At 29.3% G+C, this 15,498-nt stretch overlaps 1 protein-coding gene across 18 annotated transcripts; it reads right to left on the minus strand.

Annotated features, from left to right (window-relative positions):
* Positions 1–81: 81 nt before the first annotated feature.
* Positions 82–14,366, minus strand: Rab39 (RAS oncogene family member Rab39). 18 transcript variants are annotated; one of them, XM_080147483.1, is made up of 13 exons: positions 14,227–14,366; positions 13,779–13,906; positions 11,844–11,908; positions 9,161–9,214; positions 8,782–8,855; positions 8,353–8,462; positions 7,947–8,068; positions 6,941–6,982; positions 6,245–6,344; positions 5,447–5,596; positions 4,854–5,059; positions 1,888–1,932; positions 82–1,779 (listed from the first exon to the last, which is right to left on the minus strand). In XM_080147483.1, exons 2-9 carry the CDS (start codon positions 13,867–13,869, stop codon positions 6,246–6,248), a joined length of 657 nt encoding a protein of 218 aa, XP_080003609.1. In that variant the 5' UTR covers positions 13,870–13,906; positions 14,227–14,366; the 3' UTR covers positions 82–1,779; positions 1,888–1,932; positions 4,854–5,059; positions 5,447–5,596; position 6,245. The 18 variants fall into 18 exon arrangements, with proteins under 18 accessions (XP_080003609.1, XP_080003610.1, XP_080003604.1 ...); XM_080147484.1 differs by lacking the exon at positions 1,888–1,932 and having other exon boundaries at positions 82–1,762; XM_080147478.1 differs by having other exon boundaries at positions 82–1,932.
* Between the last annotated feature and the right edge of the window lie 1,132 nt (positions 14,367–15,498).

The following is a 15,498-nucleotide window of genomic DNA, read 5'->3' on the forward strand; positions in this document are numbered from 1 at the left end:
ATTTTGCATGGAGTCATCCTTTGATATTCCCAACAGTTGATACTTGACTCAGCAAGATCCCAGAAAAGTGTGGTATATCTAGGGGGGGTGAGGAGGTTAAAATGGCATTTTTTGCAATAACGTTGCATTGAATATCATCTATAAAATTTTTTGTTTTCATTATCAAATTATTACTACTTAAGGCTATTGCTCAGGTTTATTATCAATCAATAAAAACAAACAACGTATCTTCTATATAGCTTCGTTTCCTAAACTCTGTGACCATTTTATTAATATGTATGTATGTAACTAAGTAAAGACGATTTTTTTGATTTATTTTCGAAATTTTTAGATGTTTGAATGGTTATTTCTTTCATCGTATTATAAACGGCTTTCCGCGGATATAGAATGTACAATTATAAGATTAAAACTAGTTTTTTATGATTGTACATTTTTATATTCGTAGAAAGCTGGATATAATACGATGCTAGACATGGTTTTTTCGTATGTATGAGAACCGGTTCCTATCCACCGGATTCGAATGAATACGAGAAAAAGGTTTAATTCATCCCCCCCCCCAAAAAAAAAAACTACAAACGTGCTATATTTCAATTTTCAAAGAAATGAAATTAGCAGGAAGCCCGTGGCTCCGCTACCAAGATTCCCCTGGTCCTGCACCTACCCCCCCCCCCCCCCCACCCCCACTTTTTTTTATTTCATCTCTGCGTGTTTACCCCTTTAACATTGCATTCAGAATTATTCATCACAACTTGTTAAAATCTTTTATTAGGTTAATTTTTTGGTTCCTTAAAAATATTTTAAAATACTTTTTTGAAAGTTAGTTGTACTTTTAAGTTTGAAATTTTTTGGTTATCAATTATTAAAAGCGAAGCTTTTCTATAATTAGGCTCGGTCCGTCCGTCCGTCCAAGATAGATAGCTTTTATTCGTTAATTTAGGCATATTAGAATTGTCCTATCGATTTCAAACTTTGCATGATGATTCCTGTAGTAGTTAGGTACGATTTAGAAAGCGTAGCAACTCTATAATCATTACCAGAATGTCCGTACGTCCATTTTAAACATGTTGATTTTTCTACTTTTTAAACAACAAATTTTTATGTGAACTATTTATCCGTTTGATCTGATTTTTGGTATATTAATTCCTGAGACAACAAAGAACAATATTATAAGCGAAGCAACTCTATAATCAAGTCCTAAAAATGTAAGTATGTCCTTAAACATTATCCTATAACATGCAGTTTTTCAACAAATTTACTTACAATTTTGTTTTGACTCTTATACTTTTATATTCTGATTATTCAGTTCAGACACTATACAAGCGTTAATGTCCGTTTGTCCTACCGTTTCAGTGCTTCGCTTTTATGGATGTTGTCATCCTTGTTTTTTAAATATTTAAATAGAAATAAATTCTAAAAGTATGACTAGTTATTTGCCATATTTTGAAAGGCGGGAGAACTAATTGTCATTTATAAAAATTATAATTTTTAATTTAAAAGAAAATATCAAATATTAGTAGCGCAGTTTCTATATATTCACAGATATCTGTAGTTTTTTGTAAAAGGTTTACAGCTGTTATCGTGAAAATATTATCTGTTAAATTTTGTTGCCACGCCGCGTTGCTACATAGTACGAAATAACGTAACAACAAGTTTTCTCATTAATGTTACATTAATAAAATATAATTCAATTAGTTTCTCACTTTCTGTACAACATTTGTATAAATCTTACATAAATTTACTTTCTAAATACATTATTTTTAAACTTACGCAGAGCTGGATCTTTAAATCATTTCAATGGTGCGCCAAATCGCGTTGAGCCAACTTTCCACCAATGAGAAATGCCGCGTTGTGATTAGCTGAAATTCGGCGCACACCGATTTGGCGCACAATTGAAATGATTTAAAGATCCAGCTCAGGTATTGTCCAATAATGCTATATAAAGACATGGCAATGACATCTGAAGATATTAATTAGACTTTCTACTATGGAATTTAAAACAATTTTGCGTTTATATATCACGGTTGGTTTTTTATTAAATGAATAAGTTAGGGTACAATGTTTGGCACTTTCGATATAAGTAAATGATAATAAACAAGGATGACAACACCCATAAAAGCGAAGCACTGAAACGGTAGGACAAACGGACATTAACACTTGTATAGTATCTTAACTAAATAATCAGAATTTAAAAGTATAAGAGCCGAAGCAAAAGTGTAAGTAAATTTGTTGAAAAACTGCTTGAAGCAGGATAATGTTTATGGACATACTTACATTTTTGGACTTGATTATAGAGTTGCTTCGCTTATAATATTGTTGTTTGTTGTCCCAGGAATCAATATACCAAAAATCAGATCAAACGGATAATTAGAACACTTGAAAATTAGTTGTTAAAAAAGTAGAAAAATCAACATGTTTAAAATGGACGTACGTACATTCTGGTAATGATTAAAGAATTGCTACGCTTTCTAAATCGTACCCAACTACTTCAGGAATCATCATGCAAAGTTTGAAATCGATAGGACAATTCTAACATGCCTAAATTAACGAATAAAAGCTATCTATCTCGGACGGACGGACGGACGGACCGACCCTAATTATAGAAAAGCTTCGCTTTTAAAAACCCATAGAATGCGATAATAACTTCAGAAAAATCGAAGAAAATAGTTTTCATACTTAATTAACGTTTTAAAGTTTTTCTTCAAAAAGTTTAGATAAGATGCCTTTAAAAGTCGTCTATGATTTTGTCAGGGATAAAAATGTAACTTTAAAATAAGAATTACAACATATTTTTTCAATTAGTACAAAGTAAAATTTTGAACATTTTATTGATCCGTATATTTTTTTAAATGTGAAGTAGAAACCTGAATATTTTATCATGAAAATTGTGTTATGATTTGATTGTCTGCTAGATTACAAGAAAAAAGATACTGACAGTACTTGTTGGTTCTTTAAAAAAAATTAGGTGGAATACTTTCAGAACCCCTCTTTTTGCAACGTTATTTCAATAGAACAGAGCCGTAGTCTTAGTGTACTCAATATATAGACAGCCAACCATTGTTTTAGAATTGTTCAATTTTTTTAACTTCTGATAAAAACAGAATTAATGGTATTTTTGTAAATATTATACCTCCAAGAAATGGCTATACTTCCCAATCATATGTTGTGTGATATTTAAGAGGAATTATTTTGATATAATGTCATTAAAATATTCGTTGAAAAAAGTGCTATTCTAGCTTATACTTTACATTTTAATGTGTATGATAATTCAAATAAAAGATAATGAAGATTTATATTATATTTAATTGTTATAATTATAAAGAAAAACCTGGAAACAGTAAAAAACTGACTTTATTTGATTGACGTAGGGAAAATTTTGTCAAATATTTGAATAAAAAAACAATATAAAACAAAATAAATTATCCTATTATATAAAGTACTAAGCGTTTTTTGTCTGTCCCGAAGGATCTCGCTAACCGCTGAACCGATATTGTTCTCCTTTACAGTAAAGGTTCTTAAAGTTCCTGGGAAGGTTTTAAACTATTTTTGGGGAGGGTGTCTTCACCCCCCTCCCCCCAAAATATATTTTTTTACTCTTTTGTAACTCAAATTTAAAAAAGGATGAGGTCGACTTTTCCCCCTCCTACCTTAAGTGCCCCTAGAGGCTTCTAGAGGCGTAGCCGCTAGTTTTTAATATAGTCACAAAAAGGCTTAATGAGTTTAGGAAATATTTCATTCACTAATCATGTCATTTAAACTCTATTACACATAATACAGTGTAAAAAGATGTCCTCGTTTTAATTTTAAGTAATTTCAAATGCATTTTAATACCTTTTAATGATTTATTTTTTGAAACATCTTTTTATAAAATGTTATTGATTTTTGAAGTTATATGTTAAAATGTTTTTAAATTTTGTTAACATTTTGTTTTAAATGTAGAAAATTGGTAATTCTAAACATTCAAAAAATGATTTTATTAAATTTTCATCACTTAAATTGCATGTTTGATGAAATTTTCAACTGATAATCCAAGAAAAATCGTTTAAGTTTTATTATATTTTACTTTGAAATGTTAAAAAAATATAATTATTGTCAAAAATGTGGAAGTTATACTTTCCTCAAAAAAAGACCTAAAACATGCAAATTAACACGTGTAATGAGATTTTTTTTCTTTCAGGTTTAATTTTAAGTAATTATTGATATTTTTTGTAAAAAGGATTTTATATAAAAAGTTTTAAAACTCGAGTTATGTAGTGGTTCTAAAAAAGGTTGCGAATTTATGCAATTTTCTTGCAAAAAAATTTTCTAAGATTTTAAAAATAGCAAAGGGTGTTATTAGACGTACTTACAGATACAATTGCTGAGTCATTTAAGCCAAACACTAAAATAAAGTTTTGACATCTGAGGGTCCAACCGTGATATTACTTCCTATAATATGAATAAACTATAATATTAACCTTATTAATCAGTTGCTTTAATAGAACCAACGTATTTGCCACTCAAATTGGCCTAAGTAAAGAGTTTTTACAGAAAAAAAGAATCAGTCACCCTCCTTTTAAAAGGGATCTTAAGGGATAAAACAATGGACGATTGATGTATGCCCCCAATTATGATATACAAAATTACTCCTTCAGTTGATCAAAGTTATTATTTAATTTTTTGGGTACTAGTAGTTTTGAACCAACCAATCAAGATAAAAAATTACCTACACAAAAGTTTTAACCTAACTAATAATATGTGTGAATGTAAAACTTTGGGCATTAGACTAGTGTAATTTTCAGTCCTAAAGCCCTCCTTTGTATTTTTAGATTTCATTGCAATTTGTCTTAGTGGCATTAAGGGACGACGCCTTATACAATTAAATAAGCTCATTATTAAAAAGACATTTTTTCATAAAAAGACGATAGAATAAAAGTACTGAATAAATCTCTAGCGCACTATTACATCATATAAAATAAAAACATACTTTTAAATAAAATAATACATTTGCTTATAAAATATCTTTAAATTTCACTGGTACCAATAATTATTTTTAACACAGTACATACAAAGCTTGTGTCTACTTTCAATTTAATCAACTTGAAAAAAGAAATCCGTTACTTTTATAAGTAAATTAAATGTCTATAAAATTAAAGAGGCATTTTAAAAAATAGAGGGAAAGTGGTGGAGGCAACCGTATATAAGCTATCTCTTAATCAGTGCAAAATTGGCTCTTGAAATTAAGGAAAAAAATTGTTAAAAAGTTGCGGCGAATGGTTATATCTAAGCAGCTGGTAGAATAAAAGTAGCAAATGCTGATTCTTTTTATGAAATTAGAATCCATTGGAATTAACGCACTTATTACGAGATAGTTTCATTACTTTCTTCCTTTCCCCAACCCACAAAAGAAAACAAAAAATATTTATAAATTTCAATAAGAAATGGTAAATCATATAAATATGAAATTTACGGTATTTTAAGTAGACAATAAGAATTGTATTTTAAATGTACAGCAGAAAAATACATCACAGTTATGTGGTCAAATTCACTTCAATATTTCATTTATGATTAAATCTTATTTTTGGAAGGAATGATGACGGCGCATTTAATACTTTGAAATCTGAATAAAAAAGGCTTTATGAATTATTACATTTTACATCTAAAAATCATTTCATGAAACATTTTACGAATACCTAAACATTTCACTTTAACGTTTATTCTACATTAATCCTATTATATAAAGTAGTAAGCGTTTTTTGTCTGTCCCGAAGGATCTCGCTAACCGCTGAACCGATATTGTTCTCCTTTACAGTGAAGCTTCTTATAGGTCCTGGGAAGGTTTTAAACTATTTTTCGAGAGGGTGTCTATATCCCCTTCTCCCCAAAAAAATTAATTTTTATAACTCTTTTGAAACTTAAATTTAAAATAGGATGAGGTCGACTTTTCCTTCTCCTACCAGTGCAGTGCTCCTAGAGGCTTCTAGGGGCGTAGCCGCTAGTAAGATATAAAGTGTTGCTTTTTGTTGTTGATAACAATCATAGCTAATAATATATTTTAGAACATGAGAAAATTCTCCCCATAGGAACAACGAAAATGTTTAGTTTAAACTTGTTAGTAAAGGGAATCTACGCAAAATATCTTGTTTATATTCAATTGCAACAGAGAAATCATGTTTATCCTGTGATTCTGCAGACTGGCAGGCAGACGAAAGGACGGACAATGTAAGTTATAGAGTAGCTGGGCTATTAATAGGATTGTATAATGGACCTTAACAGCAGGATGAATGATGCGCCTGTGCCTCCATCAAACCTGGACGGCCCAGTCCTGTCCGCTGGAAATAACCAGTTTTAATACCGTCCCAACCATCCTGAAACAATCAAGTTTTATTTCATACAAAAATCAAGGAACATTTTAGGTTTTAAAGGAAGAAAGGGAATAGCATAAGAAATATATATTTTAACTTTGCTAAGATGTTGTGTCATTGTTAAAACTGGAAGAAATACAACTGGATGAAGTTACAGCCTATATCATGAATACATCTAACACTGGCATGATACAATTACATTCAAACATATATATCTACTTCTTGTCAAATTAACTTCTAAACTTTTAAATGCATACATCTTGCACATTATATTCATGAATTTTAATTATAATTCATTGGCATATTTCCAGGGATGTGGAGCCGGAGCCGCAATATTTTGCCGGAGCCGTTATTTTTCAGAGCGGCTCCGGCTCCGGGGATAGATAAAAAAAATAAATTGAAAAAAAAAGTTTTTTATACCTTGATTAAACTTTATGTTTAAATTTTATACCTACCTAATTTGGAAACCCTTTTAAGTTTTCAAGTCCATTTTTCTCAAAAATTGAACTTTCAAAGGTCATAAATCGACACACACACTCACACAAACACAAACACATACACACACACACACTGGCGAGCTGAAATAATTTTTAAGTTACCTCCACTCTGTATTCCCCAGACTTTACTTTATTGTAAATATTCTAAATTAATTCATACATGTAACATACCTAATCAAAAAAATTTCTTCAAATATTTAAGTAGAGATTTATCTTTGTGTCTGTCTGTACTGATAAATCTCGTTAACCGCTGGACCGATTGGGTCTTTAATAGAAATGATTTATATACATGTAATTAAAACATAGGTATCCATACGGCACTTTCTGAAATTGAGTATCTTAAATCAAAAGTTTATTTTTCTTTTATCCTTTTTAATAAAGTAAAAGGTATGTCTGTGTGTACCGAAGGATCTCGCTAACCACCGATTTAGTTCTCCTTTACAGGGTAGCTACTCAGAGGTCCTGGGAAGGTTTATAGCTATTTTGGGGGGGAGGGTGCCCCAACCCTACAAAGAGAAATCGCTTCTAGAAAAATTCACCCCCACACAAATTTTTTTAAACTATGTATTTCTTTAGAAAACTACAGTTGAACATAGGAGGGTGACTTCCCCCTTCCCCCCCTCGAGGACCCCTAGAGGCCTCTAGGAGCGTAGCCGCTAGTGAATCACAAAAACATTAATTTCTAGGAATAAAAAAATCTCATTGTAACGAAAGGTAGGTACTCTGCTGTTCTTTTTCATAAAGAAAAACGTATTTTTTGACGCAATGCTGTACTATTCATTGAATCATTGTTGAAATTGTCCTTAATTTACATATTTTTTATCGGGTATAGTCCTTTCCACGACATCCCTCCATAAGGAGCGATTCTTCGTATTTTTCACAGTAGCTTTTCTCCTATTTCTAGCCCCTGCGGGGGGCTCTAACCCTGCGGGGCCAATTACCTAATCCTTTGGGGCAATCACCTAACACAATATAACCTAACCTAACTTAAAATAACCTTTAAAAAGCCATTTTAAAAATACGAAGTATCGCTCCTTATGGAGAGATGTCGTGGAAAGGACTATACCCTTTTTATCTATTAAACAAACAACGTTTTAAGCATGAATTCCTGAGAAATGACTGTAAAGGCCTCCTCAACATTCAAGCCAGTCTTTGCGGAGGTCTCTAGAAAGGGGACTCCATGATAGTCTGCCAAGTCCTGGGCCTCGTGCAAGGATACTTCTCTGTAACCTGGAGGAATGTTCGTTATTAGCAGTGATTTTAAGGGATAAGACAGAAGAAAAATTATTAAAAAATTATTGATGGAAAAGTTAGGACACTTAAGGTGATAGGTATAAAAAAGTACCCAACGTTTTAAAGCAGACAAATTGTGTGAAGGAGATTATGATAATAAGACTTTGGGTACCAGTGTATTTCAAAGTCCATTCCCCTCCCATCCTGTTCAATAGACACTTTCTATACATGCACATGTAATCATTAGTTATTTACTTCAAATATTCACTATATGGTATTACCTTGAGAAGCAAGATCGTGTTTACATCCTACTAATAATAAAGTTGCTTCATGAGGAGCTATGTGTCGTTTAGCCTCCACCAACCATTCAGGTATGTGTTCATAACTTTCTCTACAATATTCATTTTCATTCATTTCAAGAGCTTCATTAGAATCTGGCTACTTAATTAGTGGACCATTTGGGTAATTCTTAAAATGAAACCTTTAAATATGAACTGTAAAGATTTTTTCTATTTTTGGGGATGGTAACTTTACAAACCCCGGAGTTTTTGCCCTCAGATTTTTCTCTCCTAAATCTCATAAAGATATCAAACTTATCTCCTAAATTCAACTCCTTCTAATTGTCAAAGATGTTTTCTTTAAAAACTTGGAGTTAAAATCATAGGTAGTATCTTTATGATACATGTAAAAAGATGAAAATGAATAATTTCCTATTGCAAATATCATATGCTAAGACTGCGCCTACAGAATTTCTGTAGTATGACTTTGTTATACTTCGGAATCTTTCCTGTAGAGATAATAAACATCAAATAATATAAGTTTAACTGCTCAACAACAATGGTATATTAGAATGCGGGACTTTTACTTTAAAAATTTAGATGTGTATTAAGATAATATTCTAAAATCGAGTGTATACGCTCGTCAAACGGTCCGTCACCCAATATTAGCTACCTTTTTAAAACATTTGCTAAGTACAAAAGGCTTGACATTTTAGAGTTTTTAACATTACAGTAAGTTATGTTTTACTATTTTTTTAGCCTTGCAATCTTTCATGTAAGTCAAACAACTTTGATATTTGATTATTAATTATTCCTGTCCAGCAGTGTCCCACAACTGAAGTTTGACTCGACATCCATCTCGTACCTAAAAATATAAGCTTTCAACAAATTTTTATTAGGTATTGTATGCTGTTAGCATTACACAAATTCTAAGAGGGTGGATAATTGTGAGTAGGTTTTTATCTTCGGTTTAAAAAAATCTTGTCTGATTAATGACTTAATCAATTTAAAAAGAACGTCAACATCCAATAATAGGGCATAACACAACAAACGTACAGACATGTTAAGTCGATGATAAATGATGCATGTTGGTCGAAATAATTAATACTAAAAAGAATTTTCAGAACCTTTACTTACATAGAAGTTAATAAATTCACATTTTTTATGAATATGACAGGCAGATAAACTAAAGAGTAAATATAAAAAAAAATGTAGAAGCAAATCTCATTTGGCAACAAAGAAAAAAAAAATTCTTCCAATAAAAAAAGGCAGCGGCACCGCCGCTCCCGTCGTTCACCGCCATTTTACGCCGCCGCAAAAAAATTTTTTTATTGCATTTCTCCCCGAATTAGGCAATTTGGAATCATTTGGAAAAATGGTTGCTTGTAATCACTGCGAATTTTAAAAGAAAAAAAGTTGACCTTCAAAATTTCACCTTAAAGTGATACTTTTCTAATAGTTTATAGTCCACTAACTCGTAAGCAGTAAGAATTCAAATCCATTAAGTCCCTTCTAACGAGATATTGGCAACTTTTTGCACACATTTTCGCAAACGGCAATTATTTCATTTATTTGAAGTTTTGGATATTAACATTTTCATAAAAGTTTTCAGTAATAATCATTTAAGATCCATTGTTGAGAAAAAATAACTGAAAAAATGTGTTTCCATGCAAAATAAGCTTAAAATCTAATGATTTTAAATATTTGCGATTTAATGGTAAAAAAGAATATTTTTTGCTTTTTGATAGCCTGAATATGTTTAATTTTGTTTTTTTATATAATCTATTCTTTGAAAAGACATGCATATTCTTGCAGATTTAAAAAAAAAATTAAAAAATCAAAAATCGAAATTAATCAAAATTTATATATAGCTTTTGAAAAATACTTTTGATATTTTTAACCTATATAATCAATAAAATCAATGAAAAATAAAAAAGTTTTATAAAACAAACTTTTGGAAAAGGTTTAAGATAACTTCATAAAATTAGCATTTAAGTAGGATATTTTTCTTGTCTATTTTAAAAATGCAAAATAAACATAGTTAACGAATATCTAATTAGCAAGAATAGTAATAAAATATTTCAATAACTACTTAAACCTTTTTGTGGCTATGTTATTTATTTAAACAGAAAATCTATTTTGTCAGAATTATAAAAATAATGAAATATTTTCAAACAAGCTTGCAAAATAAACGTAATTTTATCAAACTTCCTCACAGTTTTTAGAAGATATTGTTGTAAAATATTAAATATTAAAATAAAATCTTTAATTTACAATGTTTAAAACACCTAAAAGTAAATTCTAAGCAAAATTAGATTTATTCTCTAGATTTAGAGTAGCTGCGCTACCTAAAAAAACATCTAGTATTGAAACCTACAGCTGATCAAAAATCAATAGTCATACATTGGTGGTTTACAGATATCTAAACATATATATACACCTTACAGATTTATTTTTAAGATGGAATGTAAAGTATATTATACGAGATGTCATTTAGTCAAATTTTAAACAAAATATTATTCATTAATTCATTAACAAAAAATAATGTTATAAATTTAAACTCACAAAGAGACTATTGTGTATTTTAATATTATGTTCTTTCTGGAATCTGATTCAAAACAAACTTTTTCTCTCATTCAAGTCAGGGATGAGTTTAGTACCAAAAAAAATAAAACAAGTTGAAATACTTTTGATTTAATTTGATATTATTGTATAATATTTTCTTTTATATATAATTTAAGAAATATATTTATAAAATATTTACCTGTCTTAAAGACGACATATAAAAACAACATCCTTATAAGGAAATTAAAATCTATTTTCAAAATTTTCAAATTCATTTTATGCTTAAGAAGGGACGAGAAGGAATTGAAATTCAACATTAACTTGTTATTTTGCTTGTATATTTATCATATTTGTTTACAGTTTATTGGTAAAGTTTGGTAATTCTTTATTTCGAGTCTATGCCATTGTGTAATGATTCCAAATTGCCTAATTCGACGAGAAATGCAATAAAAAATTTTTTGAAGGCGGCGGAATATGGCGTTGCACGGCGGGAGCGGCGGTCCTTTTTTTTGAAAGACACGAAAAGTTTGGGTATTTAGTGACACAACCAAATAGATTTCACTCTATTATCTTTAAAAGAACAGGAGAAGCACTAAATTTATGTTATACCTTAATAAACGAGAATTTGAAAAAAATGACAAATAGTCCCCCCGCAGGGTTGCTTGTAAGGGGAGAATGGCGGTGCCGCCGCCGTTTTTTTGAAAGATACGGAAAGTTTGGTAATTAGTGACACAACCAAAAAGATTTCACTCAATTATCTTTAAAACTAAGGGAGTAGCGCCCAAAATAAAATTGCTGGTATGTCGTGTGCAGAGTCACCACATTTTAACCCCCCCCGCCCCCCCTCTTTTGACACTAGTAATTAAAGAGTAGCATCGCTTCAAAAAATAGTTGGATCTAAGGTACCATCAAGAAACTACAAGAATGACCTGAACCAAACGAGCAAAGAAATCTACTCCAACTGTTGGATCGCTGACTTCTGCAAATTTACCCTCTGTGATACAAAAAAACATTAATTTATTTTAGTCTCTATAAGAATGATTCTATCGTTTTCAAATATCTGTTATTGTGATTTTTAGGAAGATAAAGTATACACGCTTGGTTTTTTATTAAATGAATAAGTTGGGGTACAATGTTTGGCACTTTCGATATAAGTAAATGATAATAAAAAACCCATAGAATGCGATAATAACTTCAGAAAAATCGAAGAAAATAGTTTTCATACTTAATTAACGTTTTTAAGTTTTTCTTCAAAAAGTTTAGATAAGATGCCTTTAAATGTCGTCTATGATTTTGTCAGGGATAAAAATGTAACTTTAAAATAAGAATTACAACATATTTTTTCAATTAGTACAAAGTAAAATTTTGAACATTTTATTGATCAGTATATTTTTTAAAATGTGAAGTAGAAACGTGAATATTTTATCATGAAAATTGTGTTATGATTTGATTGTCTGCTAGATTACAAGAAAAAAGATACTGACAGTACTTGTTGGTTCTTTAAAAAAAATTAGGTAGATTACTTTCAGAACCCCTCTTTTTGCAACGTTATTTCAATAGAACAGAGCCGTAGTCTTAGTGTACTCAATATCTAGACAGCCAACCATTATTTTAGAATTGTTCAATTTTTTTAACTTCTGATAAAAACAGAATTAATGGTATTTTTGTAAATATTATACCTCCAAGAAATGGCTATACTTCCCAATCATATGTTGTGTGGTATTTAAGAGGAATTATTTTGATATAATGTCATTAAAATATTCGTTGAAAAAAGTGCTATTCTAGCTTATACTTCACATTTTAATGTGTATGATAATTCAAATAAAAGATAAGAAGATTTATATTATATTTAATTGTTATAATTATAAAGAAAAACCTGGAAACAGTAAAAAACTGACTTTATTTTATTGACGTAGGGAAAATTTTGTCAAATATTTGAATAAAAAAACAATATACAACAAAACAAACTATTTTTAATATAGTCACAAAAAGGCTTAATGAGTTTAGGAAATATTTCATTCACTAATCATGTCATTTAAACTCTATTACACAGAATACAATGTAAAAAGATGTTCTCATTTTAATTTTAAGTAATTTCAAATGCATTTTAATACCTTTTAATGATTTATTTTTTGAAACATCTTTTTATAAAATGTTATTGATTTTTGAAGTTATATATTAGAATGTTTTTAAATTTTGTTAACATTTTGTTTTAAATGTAGAAAATTGGTAATTCTAAACATTCAAAAAATGATTTTATTAAATTTTCATCACTTAAATTGCATGTTTGATGAAATTTTCAATTGATAATTCAAGAAAAACCGTTTAAGTTTTATTATATTTTACTTTGAATTGTTAAAAAAATATATTATTGTCAAAAAAGGAGAAGTTATGTTTTCCTCAAAAAAAGACCAAAAACATGAAAATTAACACGTGTAATGAGAATTTTTTTCTTTCAGGTTTAATTTTAAGTAATTATTGATATTTTTTGTAAATAGGATTCTATATAAAAAGTTTTATAACTTGAGTTAAGTAGTTGTGCTAAAAAAGGTTGCGAATTTATGCAATTTTCTTGCCAAAAAAATTTTCTAGGATTTTAAAAATAGCAAAGGGTGTTATTAGACGTACTTACAGATACAATTGCTAGGTCATTTTGGCCAAACACTAAAATAAAGTTTTTACATCTGAGTGTCCAGCCGTGTATAGTTAAGAATGTTTAACTCTATTTTTATAAACAGATTGAATCTACATCAATAATTTATTAAATGATTTTGCCATTGCAAAATGATATTTAATTGACTTTTAGTTGGATAATTAGAAGTATTTGCATATAAGATTCATTTTCATTAGGTATTAATGTTTTCCTGCAAATGATTTAAGAAGAGATGATTTGCCCACCGTACTATCTCCAATAAGAATCAAACGAAACTGATAATCAAATGTTGGGTCAACCATGTTTGAAATGTTTTAATTCTTCTGATGACAATAAATCCTAAACAATAGGTAAATGAAAAGAAAAAAAAAAGATTAATAGAAGCAACTATTTCATCAGTAATTTTAGGTATTTTTTCCAGGTCCTATAATTAAAGAAATTAGATGTCATTGAAAGTAATATACTTTATCTAGGAGATTAAACAGAAAATCTTAAAAGTAAAATGAATTAAATATATACCCCATAACTTCTTTAGGTAAATGTTATTAGTTAAAATCAGTGGTTAAGAGCTAATAAAATTTTTTTTTAAAAACACCTCCTGATGCTGAATAAAAAATAAAGACGATACAATAAAAAAAAACTGTAATCCTCTTAATTACCTATGGAAAAATCACTAGGTAAATATTATGTATTGCGTCAATAGTTCTGATTAATACTCATAAGTCCGAGGAAATATGTGTTATTATCAAGAACAAAGCTTGCATGTCAACATTTTACTCATTGTATACATTCTGAAAACTAATTGAAAGATATTTAATAAAGCAATAAAAAAAATGCCTGCTATCACAAGATTAATTTTTTTAGATTAGGTAAGCAAAAATAACAATCAAAACAAAATATTGTTTCATATAATAATCAAACACTTGCAAGTTCTATTTAATGATGAATAACAGAGAATGAATGCCAATAAAAAAAGAGCTTCCAAAATATGAGTGCATTGCATACCTAGCTAAAAAAACATTATAAAAATACTATTATAACGCGAAGAATTATATGGGCATAGATATCCAAAGAGTCTCTTTCTCTGCTTTATGTTCAGAGGCCGAGAAGTAGACCAATACCATTCCAACGGTAGCTATAGAACTCTTAACGGACAAAAAAATAAGGCTAAAGATAAATTCGTTTTAAAAAAATATATTCAATGTAAATTCTTTTATTTTAAATTTTCTTTGTACTCTACGTAATACTTCTTTACATATCACTTAGAAACAACAGTTATGTCAACTATACATATTTTTTCTTCGGTTTTACGACATATTTCATATTAATAACCACAAAATTGCAAACTAATGTTTTGATTTCGAATTATTGCGTACTTTTGCGATTTTAGTAAAATTATGAAACATGACAAAATTCTTCTTGAAGGAAGTTGCAAATAAAACAAAATACTAAATATTTTTACAACATTTTACTAAAATCCGTTGAGTGCGCTAATGCCGCGAACCGTGTTAAAAATTTTCTTTATTTACTTACATCCCATTGGATATTCGAAGATTTATTAATTTTAATTGGTGGATTTCTTTCCTTCCCGAATTTTTATTGGTTGATTAAATTTTGTTTATAAAACTCATAATTTCATGCAGAAAATACATCGCGGCAATGTGCGCTCCAGTAGAAAATTAAAACAGATGTACCAAAGACATCTTTTAATTACGCACATTCTAATATAATATAATACCTAAAACTTTTTTTATACGTACCAAAGATAGAATTTTACATGTGATAACGAAGGAAAAGGTATTTTTTTTCAATAAGAAATAGAGTTTACAAAAGCAAAACCTTATCATAAGTGAAGAAAATGTCATGTATTAAAATAATGTTGCGGCAACTCTGTTTTTGCTATCCGTCCTTGTAAGGGTAAAAGCCGATAC

The sequence above is a fragment of the Acartia tonsa genome, chromosome 14 (assembly GCF_053477335.1).
Source record: "Acartia tonsa isolate MP-2025a chromosome 14, ASM5347733v1, whole genome shotgun sequence".
NCBI lineage: Eukaryota > Metazoa > Arthropoda > Copepoda > Calanoida > Acartiidae > Acartia > Acartia tonsa.